This window comes from Archocentrus centrarchus, chromosome 11 (assembly GCF_007364275.1).
Source record: "Archocentrus centrarchus isolate MPI-CPG fArcCen1 chromosome 11, fArcCen1, whole genome shotgun sequence".
Classification (NCBI taxonomy): domain Eukaryota; kingdom Metazoa; phylum Chordata; class Actinopteri; order Cichliformes; family Cichlidae; genus Archocentrus; species Archocentrus centrarchus.
Genome location: NC_044356.1, coordinates 11,007,186 through 11,019,475, shown reverse-complemented (window position 1 = coordinate 11,019,475; position 12,290 = coordinate 11,007,186). Strand labels below are relative to the sequence as shown.

The 12,290-nt window shown below is 41.7% G+C and overlaps 1 protein-coding gene across 2 annotated transcripts in view; it reads left to right on the top strand.

Moving 5' to 3' along the window:
- The window catches only part of ext1c (exostoses (multiple) 1c), a 95,866-nt gene that overhangs the window by 7,592 nt on the left and 75,984 nt on the right, over nt 1-12,290 (top strand). For both annotated transcript variants that reach the window (XM_030741580.1, XM_030741581.1), the window contains exon 2: nt 5,307-6,700. In XM_030741580.1, coding sequence (XP_030597440.1) covers nt 5,754-6,700 — 947 coding nt within the window. In that variant the 5' untranslated portion in view covers nt 5,307-5,753. The remainder of the gene's footprint in view (nt 1-5,306; nt 6,701-12,290) is intronic.

Below are 12,290 nucleotides of genomic sequence, written 5' to 3'. Positions count from 1 at the left end.
TGGTTTTCCATCAGCCCGAGTCAGTCTGGTCATTCTCCTGTGGTGTCAACAAGGCATTTTCACCATGAAAACTGAAATACTTAGACCAGCCTGTCTGACACCATCAACTATGCCATGCTCAAAGTGACTTGAATTAGCCTTCTTCCACATTCTGATGCTCAGTTTGAACTTCAGCAGAGTGTTGGATTCAGCCAGAGTATGTTTAATAAGAGTGTAGCATGTTTAGAGTGGTGAAATAAGGTGAGCATAGAGGTTTTTTTTTTTTTTTTTTTTTAATTCCATTTTTGTGGTTAGGATAGGAAAAGCTGGTTTGTCCTGTTCTCATGGTACATTAATCACAACCTTTATGTTCCCTTGTTTCAATCTTGTTTTCTTTCTTCATTGTAACACAATTTCATTGCTCGCTCAGGACACTGTAAATGAACCTGCCTCGAAGTTTCTGTGCACTTAAGGCAAGCGGATGATCAAAGAACTGTTGGCCTTGCTGAGTGTATTCCTCGTTTCTGTGATTAGGAGTTTTTCACGCTTCTCCTCGTCCCTCTTTTGAATAATTGCCAAAAGAAAAATGATGCAGAAAACATGCATTGTTTAAGTGAAACCCTCCAGTCAACCGAGGTAAGGTAGGAAAAGGAGTGGATAGGGAAAGTAAAAAATAGAAATAATTAATAAACTGAGGTAAGGAGGTGTAGATGGAAAACAAATTATGAAGGGCCGAATTGTAGAGCTCTGAGTTCAGCTTTCAACTTTCCTTGAACCCTATCCCTCCACCTAATGCCCCTCTATTCAATGAGCCTTGTGGCTTTTTTTCCCCTTTTTCTCCAGTGCTAGCCACACAACCACAATGATCCATCAACCGATCCATGACAGAGGGACTGTCACCACTTAAAGCCACTTACTTGTGTTTATGTGTGCAGCTCTGTGTGTGTCCTCTTGCTTATTTGTAACTTCAAGGGTACTATCAGAGCTGGTGAGGCCCAGGCATGCCCTACAGTTTCACCGGCTTACATTCATCATAATTGCTTATTGTTAATAGCCACTATTTGATATTGTACAGTTTGCCCTTGGATACAAAAGTGCACACAGAAGTGTTCAAGAGGCTTCCACATACTTGGATATCTTGTAACAATAAATTCTATGACTCTGTTCAATTTGCATATTATCCTTCACCAGCCTCTAAACCTGAAACCTCACTGCCTCAGATATTCCTCAGATATTTCTCCTTGTATTGTGTGATTTTTGAACTCAATTCAAATTCGAGACTGAGTCACTATTGTTTGTTAAATGAAATTTAATAAAGATTTCCAAGAGAAGGTTTTAGATAATGGTGTCTTATTGTGAGATTCATTTTGTTCATCCAGCAGGAGTGGAGAGAGACTTGGTGCACTTAAATCAATATCCTTACGGGATTCTTATTTTTGGAAGACTCCTGCAGAGGTTAGGCAAAAGCAATGGTGTCCTTATGCGAAGTGGCTTGGCATTAGATTAGATAAGGCAACAGAATCAATCCTTCATGCCCATCATCATTACCATCATTATAATGATACCCTCCATCACTTTTCTATTACACCTTCTTGCCATCACTATCAATTATCCCACGCAACCACAAATCACCAGGACAGAGCTCATTTCTCACCAAAGTGTATCCCGAATAAAACTGAGGTCTAATTGCGCTCGTTGGTGGCAGGGGACATAAAGCATGAAAAAAAGAAAGAAAGGAAAATCAATGCCTTAACTAAAGAAGCCAGTGAATTATTGATGAGGAGCATGTAATGGGATCCCAAGTGTCTATTTCTCCTTAGCTTGGACTGCTTGCTTCTCAGTTGTGGCCAGAAAAGTAGAAACACGAGAGGTGACATAAACCACCCACTAACATCTCCACAGGCAGATTAGCTGACCCAAATTATCTGGGGCACCGTAGCTCACGCTCGTGGCAGTGGTATGCATACACACACACACACACACACACACACACACACACACACACACACACACACACACACACACACACACACACAGCATTTTCATTAAAACGTGTGTGCACAGAAGTGACTGTTAGACCGCATACGTGCTTTCAAGCATTTACTTTTACTTTAATTAAAGTCAAATTTGCATGAATTTGGTGCCTCTGCTCTCTAATTTTGACAAGCTCACAATAATACAGGCTTATTTTATGGTGCTGATGAACTGAAAATGTTTTCTCAAACCACTGCTTCGATGTTTTTAGTGCTGTGACTGTTTAGCGTTTCATAAAAAAGAATTAACGGTTCTAACACTGCAGAATTTTCTTATAGTATGACGTTTCGAGCACACCTGCTCTTCATCAGGGACCCTGCTTAGCATTCCATACCATGTTCTAGCAAAAAGAACAGCTTATTGTATCGATTGGGCAACAAATAATATAAGGGATTAGAGTTATATTATTATTATTAATAATAGATGGCATTGTATATTTTCAATCCAGTCCTCACACCTGACCATTTTCGGAAAAATGTTTTTTTGTGTGTGTTAAGCCACCTAACACTGACCCACAAATCATACAAGCATAAAAAAGGCACCTAACTCAAGGGATGACCCAGTGTTGTCTTCAAGTAACAGACAACTGTATCTTTAGGCATTTTACTAGCAGCCTGTCACAAAAACACATAATTTGTCCAGTTAATTTAGTTGACATCTATGAAAAATGCCAAAGATAACACAGTTTGAAGGCATGAAACAGTATTTTTGTACCAACAAGGTACCAATGAGCTGTTAGCCAAAAACTTGCCATATCTCGTTGTGGTATGCAGTGTGCCCTCTAAAAATTTGAGGAAACTGGACAAGTGGAAGAAAAAAGTGGCAGCTTCATATGAATAAGGAGAGATCGTTAGGAAGACTTGAACGTGATTTATTGATATACAGAATTCCATTAAGCTGTTTGGCAATTAGACTCTGATGGCCCATCGAAGCAGAACGGAATCCCAGCAATGATAGGAATTAGGGCAGGACGCCCGGAGTGTAGACGCTAGTGGTGGTGAAGATAAAGATGGAGGCATGGATGGCACACTGAGTGACTTATGTGAGGCGGAGATGGGGAGGAGGTGGGCTCCACGAGTGAGTCTGCAAGAAAGAGTGACAGATAAGCAGTGAGATTTAAAGTATGCAGAGGGGAGACTGATTGGCTTATAGAAAGTGGGCAGAAAGATGATTGGACTAGAGCACTGATGCCAGCTTTAAGTTGGACAGTGTGGGGAAGCAGAAGTGATGTGAAGAATAAAACTAGCAGCCAAATACAGAGGAAAGCAGACAGGAGTGAATACACATCTCGATGACAATGATCCCAAACACACTGCTAATGCAGTAAAAGCATACTCGGATAGAAAAACATACAATGGAACGCTGTCAGTCATGGATTGGCCTCCTCAGAGCCCGAACCTCAGTGCTACTGAAGCAATGTGCCAAGATCCAAAGAAGAGCTTTGACTGTCCTTTAAGAAGCCCAGAAAACTATTCCTTAAGACTACTTAAGGAAATTCAAGATATGTTGAAGAATAAAGGTGGTCGTACCAAATATCGACTCTTTCCTTGCAAAATATAAAAACATGAGGGGTGGCTTAAGACTTTTGCACAGTACTGCATTGCTAATATTTTCCCCTCTTCATTGGAACATTTGGGACATTTTGACTAGAAAGTAACACCTGAATCTAGTGCACGTTTATTAGACTGCAATGAGGGCTTTAATATGGATTGTCGCATAACAATGGGAAACAAAACGATGTTGACGATAAAAATTGAAGCGACATTTCAAATTGATGGTTTTATTTGGCCAAAAGCTATTACATTAACAAAAATATGACACAAGCAGTAACACCAAGTGCTCCCATTTGCAAAGGGAAAGCAGCAAATGTCGAACGTTTTTGCTTGATGAACGACTCCGGCTATCAGTTGATTGATTTTTCTGTCATCTGTACTACTCATTCAGCAAAAAACACTATACCAGATAACTTTAGTTATGACATTCAAAGAGAGCACACAGAGATTTGCCATCCGCCGCCATTGGAGTTTATCTAGTTCTCCTCTGTACATCAGATGAATTGCATAATCCTTGAGTTTATTGAACCCTTGAAATAATTACCCTAGAAAAGCTAAAACTGCAGAAACAGCTTCTCCCAACGTGTCTGATTTCCTTCACACTTTTCACTAATTTGAACTTTAATTATACACGGCGTTTAAAAGCAGTTGAGGTAATTCACATGTAAATTGTCATTTCCTCTGTATTTCACCTTGAGGAATGAGAACTCGCATTGTTTACCCATACTGTCACTGGGTTGCTTGTTTTTGCTGCAAGAGGAGAAGGCAGGCAAGCTTCTGCTCAGCTGGAGAAGGCAGAACGGAGGAATGTGAATGAGCGGGTGGCCAGGTGAGGCCTGAAAGCTGCCTTTGTGTGGCAGCTGGCGGTAAGAACACTGACCTTCACTGTGAGGTGTGCTCGCCGCACAGACACACACTGTATGTACTGTACAAGTCTGAGAGTTATGAGGAAAAAAAGAATATGGAGCTGAAAAACCGTTGCAAATTTACAAAAAAGCCTTCACTCAGTCCGTCCTCGGTGAACGGACGTGTCAGAGCCATAAAGTGGCTGTGTTTTCCTGCTGTGTTTCCAAATCTCATTTTTAGATGCTAAACCCGCTCTTATTTTCTCCTCCACTGCACCTCAACTGTATCTGCTTCAGTTCAACTGGAGCTTGAAGAGCTTGATAGTATTGAGCCCAGTCTGCTGTTCCCAGTTTCTCATGCTATCACAAAAAAGGCTATTCCAGAAGCGAATGCACATCATAGTACAAATGAGCCTGTAAATAGCCGTTCCTTTTTATAGGACTGTGGAAGCTGGAGAAGGATGAAGGTGGACTTGACTAAAAGATGATTTTGATGTGTGGCCGATCACGGTTGGATGCCTTTTTGAAAGTGCGTTTAGTTAACTTTTCACAATTTTCTCCTTGTGAACTCCGGCTGAAGGAGGATTTTGACAGCTTAAAACCCTCCGCTGCCTGTGAAACATTACCCAGCTGTGGCGCTTGAGTGCTATTTGATTATATGTGTGTTTGTGTGTGTATTAAATGTGATCGGGTGGGGGGGGAGGGGGGTGCAGATTACATATGTTTAACCAAAATGAAAAGCTATATTCACTGGGCTATGAAAAGTGTTAGTTACGGCATCTGCTGAGACAGCAGTTACACAACTATAACCCAGTATATCTCTCAGTGCTGGTTGCAGAGCCGTGATGCTGTTCTGTGCACTGATGTGTGTTCTTGTTTGTTTACTTCTCCCCAGGAGGGCCACTGCAGACAGCAGTTGTGCCAGGCACCATGAGGCAGCAAGCTTGGCCTGTGAGAGCGGAGAAATCACCCTTCATCACTCTCGGCCAGGCTGGACAGCGGAAGAAATGCACAAAGCAGCAGCACATACTAGAGCAGAGACAGGCTAATACAGAAATCTGAGCGTACAGCTGAGAGCAAATGGGGAAGCCAGAAAGAGACTGAAAGAGTGGAGTCAGTAATTTAGACTGTGTCATTCCTAAATGGCAAAGTGGACTGGGCCACATTCAGAGGCAGTGATGTCCTTGTTAACACATTGTCCTCCATTGGAAGCTCCTTGTTAGAAGTCACAAGTCTGTCCAAAACCCCTGTGAGGCTAAGAGCTGAGGGGCCGAGGAAAATAAAAACAGAGGACGAAAGAGAGACAGAGTGGGGGGAAAAAAAGAGAGTGTGACAGGCCCTCATGCAGGCGCGTAAGAAGTATGTTCTGCTGGGCTTGTGTGCGTGCTGCTGGCTGGTCCTCTTTTACTTGGGCGGAGGAATCCAGCTGCGTCTACTCCGCTGGCTGACACGCCACCGGGGTGAGGTGCTGCGCCACTGGCCCAACTGGACCGACCGAGCCTTCTTGCCCCGCTATGCCCACTTGGATGAGCTTCAGACAGACCCCGGGATGGCAGAGTCACCCCGCCAGCGGCGCCAGGCATGGTCTGCCATTTATAAAGACAGCCGCTGTCGCATGGAGACCTGTTTCGACTTCTCTCGGTGTCGCCGTAGAGGAAGGGAAGGTTTCAGGGTGTACATATATCCATCTGAGAAAAATGATCGGGTGTCAGAAAGCTACAGAAAGATCCTAACATCTATAAAGGAGTCACGGTACTACACTTCAGACCCCCATGAGGCATGCCTGTTTGTGCTTGGGATAGACACCTTAGACAGGGACCAGCTATCAGGACAGTTTGTGCCCAATGTGGATGAACGCATCCGTGGTTACCCGTTGTGGAATGACGGGCGGAACCATCTGATTTTCAACCTGTACTCGGGCACGTGGCCGAACTACACAGGGGACCTGGGCTTCAACATCGGTCAGGCCATCTTAGCCAAAGCCAGTCTCAACACAGAACATTTCAGGCCCGGCTTTGATGTCTCCATCCCTCTCTTCTCAAAGGATCACCCACAGAAGGGTGGAGAGCGGGGCTGGCTGGTGAGGAACAACGTTCCGCCACGGAGGAAGTACCTGCTGATGTTCAAAGGGAAGCGCTATCTCACGGGCATTGGTTCAGACACAAGAAATGCTCTTCATCACATTCACAATGGCAAGGACATTGTGTCGCTGACAACGTGTCGCCACGGGAAGGACTGGGAGAAGCACAAAGACGCCCGCTGCGACCATGACAACCTGGAATATGAGAGGTAAGACGAGTCACATGGCACGCAGGCGGGTGATGTTAAAATGAGAGGTGTGAGTCAATGTGGCGTTACATGAGGATTCATAGAAAATGGTGGGAAAAGTTATATTTTTTGATTAGGAAATACACAGTGGGGTTGTTCTGCTCGCCTTCTTATTTGAACTTTACATGCTGTTTTATTGGTCTTTTAGATATCACTGATTTTCTACAAGCAGTGTCAGCGGTAGCTTTTGTGTCCCACTGGTTATTTTTGTCTCGCTTTTATTGTTGCACAGTTTTTGACTGCTTGAGTTTATGATATTTGGCAGTTGCATCCCAGATCAAAGATTTTACACATAGACTCGCATCTCTGGAAATTTAGATTCAGGTCACAACTTCCAGCAATCCCTTTTTTATTCTTAAATTATATTTGTACTATTAAAAGTGATTGTAATGTGCCTAACCAACAATAACTGACCTTGAGCTCCTTTTATTGTTTAGGGTTTAAAACGTATTACAGTATTATAGATGGGCAAATTAGGGAATTCAACCAAAGTGCACATGCAGTTATTTCCACTCTGTATTTTGTGTGTACTCATGCAAGTCCAGGAAAAAGCGTAGCTGCAGCTAATGAATTACAACTGGAACTACAGTGTGAAATGAACCAAAGCAAAGGTCACCACAAAGAATGACTTTGCGAAATCTGTTAAGAATAAACTGCTGCTGGCTTTTGGGGTGTTTAGTGTTTATTTTATTTAATTTTTGTTCAGACGGTCCGTGTTTTTCATGGCACGATGTCCTCGCTTGTGTTGCATTGAGAACGATGAGTTTGCAGCAACATCTAAAGTGATTTATTATTAAAACTAATTAATTTCAGGATGCAATATGTGAAAACAGTCTGGACAATGTTAAAATATATATTTCCACTTGTGTGCTGTCTGAGGTGTTTCACTTAGTGGTTTTCACCCATTGTTGATTTTTTTTTTTTTTCCTTTTAATAATGAAAAGCTTTTGGAAACACACCCATCTGCCTCGTACATGTTACAGCAGCAGCTTGATAAGTGCGCCGTTTCCTCTCTGCACTTTTTGTCCTTCTGGATTATTAGAGCCTTAACAGTAAATTGTCCCACTTGAAGATTTTTCCCGTCAGAACTATGTGTCTCCAAGCTTATCAATTTATCATGGGTTTCTGACAGTTGGTTTGTGAATTGAGCATTATGAAACAATGGCATAAGCTGTTCACACCTCAGTCACACACCTTTCTTTTATTAATATTTTTTGCTGTTTCTTCACTCTTATGAGCCAGAGATAGCAAAACTTTTTTCTTATCAAGATCTATCCCACACCGCATTACCTCAGAACAGGTTTAACCGCCAGTTGTTGCCTGACAAGCTGATAAAATGAACACAAATGAAGGTCGACGTTTGGTTGCAGGAAAACAATGAGTGCCATTGTGTTTAAAATCCACAAACTGAGCTGATTTGGTTTAAAACGCTAAGAAAATATATTAAATGACAGCTCACATGCTATTTTCAGTGGCGTTTATTTGCTGAGTTAATATTCCAACACTAATGCTTCTGTTTGCTATAACAAAAATGTTACACCCTGGTAATTACAGTGTTATGCACATATTAAAGGTGGCGTAGCTGTAGACCCTATTGGCTGTTCCCACTCTTCTTGGTTAGCATTTTTTCTTCATTAAGCAGAAATGAATGTAATCATTTTGTCTGGACCAACACTGATTGAACATTGATTATAGCCTATGTATTTGTGTAATTTTCATTATCTTTTATTATTCTTTACAGTAGCATCTACATAGATTTGAACACTTCCCACTTGCTGAACTTAGACTTTGCAATAAAAGTCTCTGCAGCTGAAGTGCTGACAGAGCTTCTCATTATAAAGTCTGTGCCTGTCCATTCATAGAGCCATACCGTGGTATTCTGATGGTGCAGAACATTTGTAGACAGGAGATGATGGATTTCTGCAAAGGAAAGTACAGGGAAAGCATGAAAATTAGAAGTTCAAGTCACACCAGACTGTCAAACCTCAGCTGTATTGGGGCTAACGGAATAAAACTGCAAAGCGACTTTTGGAGGACCTGTTAACATTGTCATTATACTAGTGTAACATAATAAATATGAAAAGATGTTTTTTAGAGTTTTGTTCTCCCAGCTTAATATCATTTGCTTTAAATTCAGTAGTTAGTTGGTTGTTCTGATCCATGAACATGCTGTAGACTATACCTTAGACTTGTTTACATTGGGCTCGGTAGCATAGGGACGGAGCTGCTTAAGACTTTATGAATGAGCTCATTTATTCCACACAGCTCACTACTTAGAAACCGGGGTGGGGTTATGAGAAGGTGGGTAGGATAGTGGGGGATGAGAGGAGGGCCCATGCGGTCACTTGTGGTAAATTTGGATATAGCAGCGGCTCTGAGAGTGTAAGGGTGTGAATGGGGGAGGGAAAGTGAGAGACAGCTGCTGTTTGAACAAAAAAGAAAAAAAACAGCTGATTTATTTTTTTAAATTTTTTACTACTTCATCCTTTTGTATGGATTCTCTCTCGGTGGTGAAGGAGAGATGTGAGGGGACGGGAGCAAGGGAAGGTGCTGGATCACCTTTTTTTTTTTTCCCTGCATCCTTTGAGTTTTCCTCTGGGGGTAAGAGAGAGGATTCCAGTGGGGAGAACACGAGAACCATGGTGGCCGCTGAATTAAGATGAATTAAAAAGAAACAGAACATAAAGTGCATGAGTAAGATTTAGAGTGTGTAGCAACACATCCTCATTACTCCATCTGTCTGCAGGCTCATTGTTTCTTTTTTAGTCAACAATGCAACTGAAAAATCGCTACGCTACTACTAATAGTTCAGATCACAGAGGGCATATGTCTTTGTTTGTGACTGTCGCTGCTAATATACAGCGTGCATGTGTTTGTGTTTGTGTTTGAGACCGTGTCTTGGTTAATGAGGCTCTTAGAAGGTAGCACCAGGTTAATGATTGCCTGCATCTGGTACACCAGCAGATTAGCCTTGAGAGACCTGGACAACCAGTGACATAAGCAACCCAAGGGGGGGAAAGGGCACAAGGGAGGAGGAGGGGGAGGAGGACCTAGGAAAAGGGGAGGACTTGGATGGTGCAATCAGTGGAACGCCATGACATAATTTTTCTGCCCCTATAAAAACCTGACCCCCCCCCCCCCCCTGTTTTTTTTAAACAAACGAGAAAATGAATAGGACTGCAAACAGATTTCCTTCGGGGTGAACATCAGCTCTGTATTCTTTTAACAGTAAACATTAATGAGTTTTTATAATGACAAATTGTTAAAATTGGGCGGAGAAAATATGGGAGTGAATGTGATGAGATTACATTCACAAATTAATCTTGTCATTACCAGCTAAACTGCTGAACAACACAAGTACAAAATGTTCAGTATAAAGTCATAGCTGGTGGTTGTAAAGGAAAAAGAACTTCAGTAAGAAACCCTTAAATCTGTGAGTCTGGAGAAAATATTTTTTTTTTATTGAAGAGTCTGAATGTCTACATTCTTGGTGTACAAGATACATAACTGGTAATAACACTGCAACTGAGGGAACGTTAGAAAAGCTGCGAATTTCAGAGATCTCACACTGTGTGATACACTCGCATCACTCATAGCAGCTGTACATCACTTTACAAACTGGAAAGCCATATTTGTGTGTGTAAACATGTTCATGCATACATCTTTAATTAACCCTTTATATATATATATATATACATATATAGCACTGTCATCAAGGACAGTGCATTAGGAGCACATAAGTCAATGGTGCCATAGCTGATCTCCTATCTTCACTCTCCTAAAATGTAAGTCAGTCAGTAAATTTTATTTATATAGCACATTTGAAACCAAAGTTGACAGTTTGTACACAAAAATGAAAGGGTTCCTAAAAATTCATGACCCAAACATTCACAGCATAAAATAACACAACAACCTGTCCTTCAAACACAGTTCCAGAAATCAGCCACTTGCAAAAAAAAAAAAGCTTATATTTAAAGACGGCCGGTTCTAAAATGTTGAGGTTATATTATATTTTTGTTGGAATGCTGAATTGTGTATCAGTGCTGTGCTTTTCCTGGCTTGAGGAAAAATTGGTATCTTCATGTCCTCAAAGTCCTTTTTTTTTTAAGGTTTAGTTAACTACCTTTGTCCCTACTATTTCTATTAACACAATTTTACTAGTTAAAAGTGCAGAACGATTGGTAAATTGGACCCAAAGAATCCCATTAAAATGCGCCACAGGGAAAAGGAAATCTGAATAGGAATGGAGGGTGCCGGGAAATATTTTTTGGTTGGACTGAACTGGTGGGGAACTGTGTGTGTGTGTGTGTGTGTGTGTGTGTGTGTGTGTGTGTGTGTGTGTGTGTGTGTGTGTGTGTGTGTGTGTGTGTGTCTGTGTGTGTGTGTGTGTGTGTGTGAGTCAGTGTGAGAGAGAGCGAGTGTGTGTACATGGATTATGGATGATAGGAAGGGAATACAGAATGAAATAGAAAAGAGACAAGTTGGAGATAGGACACAGTGGTACCCAAGGCATAAGAGCAGCAAGATAGAAAGGAAGAAAAAAAAAATGCCATGTGATAGAGATTATATAAAAAGGTGGGGGGGAGACAGGGTGATACCGCAGGCAAGTTAAGGAAAAAGCGAGTATCTAACAGGGCAGGAGGGAGGGTGACAAAGTGGGAGAGAAAGACGGGGCAGAGGAAGAGGGAATTGGAATAGTGGGGATAGTTGAAGCAAGGGAGAAGCAGTGCTGCAGCCTAATGGCCTAGTTTCCCTCGCTTTATAGAATTCTCTAAGAAAGGGTTGGGAAACGTGCATTGTACAGTGAATGTAAATGAGCAAGAGTGCAAAAAAATAGAGAGAGGGGAGTAAGAAAAGGAGAGAAATATACAAAAGGTACCGCCAAAAACACAAAGTTCTCAGCTTCCTTTTGCTCAGAAGTACCAAAGACGAACAACATGGCAGGAGGAGATTTAAGTTGCTTAAATGCTGTACTTCACTGTTAGTCTTAACCGGCTTTGGTTTATATAAGTTCTCAAGTTGGAAACCAATGTCGATTATTGACAACCTTCCTTGAAAGAGGCTGAGGTTATTGAAGGCGAAAGAATGAGCAATCGGACTTTAAAACCTGGGTGAGAGTTCAGGATGAATGCAGCATACTGATCGAACAAAAGAGAACTGAAGGAATTCGTTACCCTAAAAGTTAGAAGGAAAAGCTGCAGAAATGCACTAAAACCTGTGTAACTCGAAAAGGATGGGCGCAGTCTTTTATGGTGCCGTGTGCATGCAAACGCAGTGTAAGAATTCCTACACTATGAAGGATTTTAGTGCATTGGATGAAAAGTGAATCCACACTAGAAAAGGAGCTAGTTCCGGTATTAGCTGCTGGTAAACAAAAAAGGCAGTGTAGTTACTACTTCCACACAAGCACAATCTAAATTAATATGTGGGTGGGTACATGCATAATTATGTGTGTGTGTGTGTGTCTGGATCTGTAAATGCAATATGAGAAAGTGCAGTTTAAGATTTTGGCAAACCGAATATGCAGCCCACTGTAATTAGGGCCTGTGAA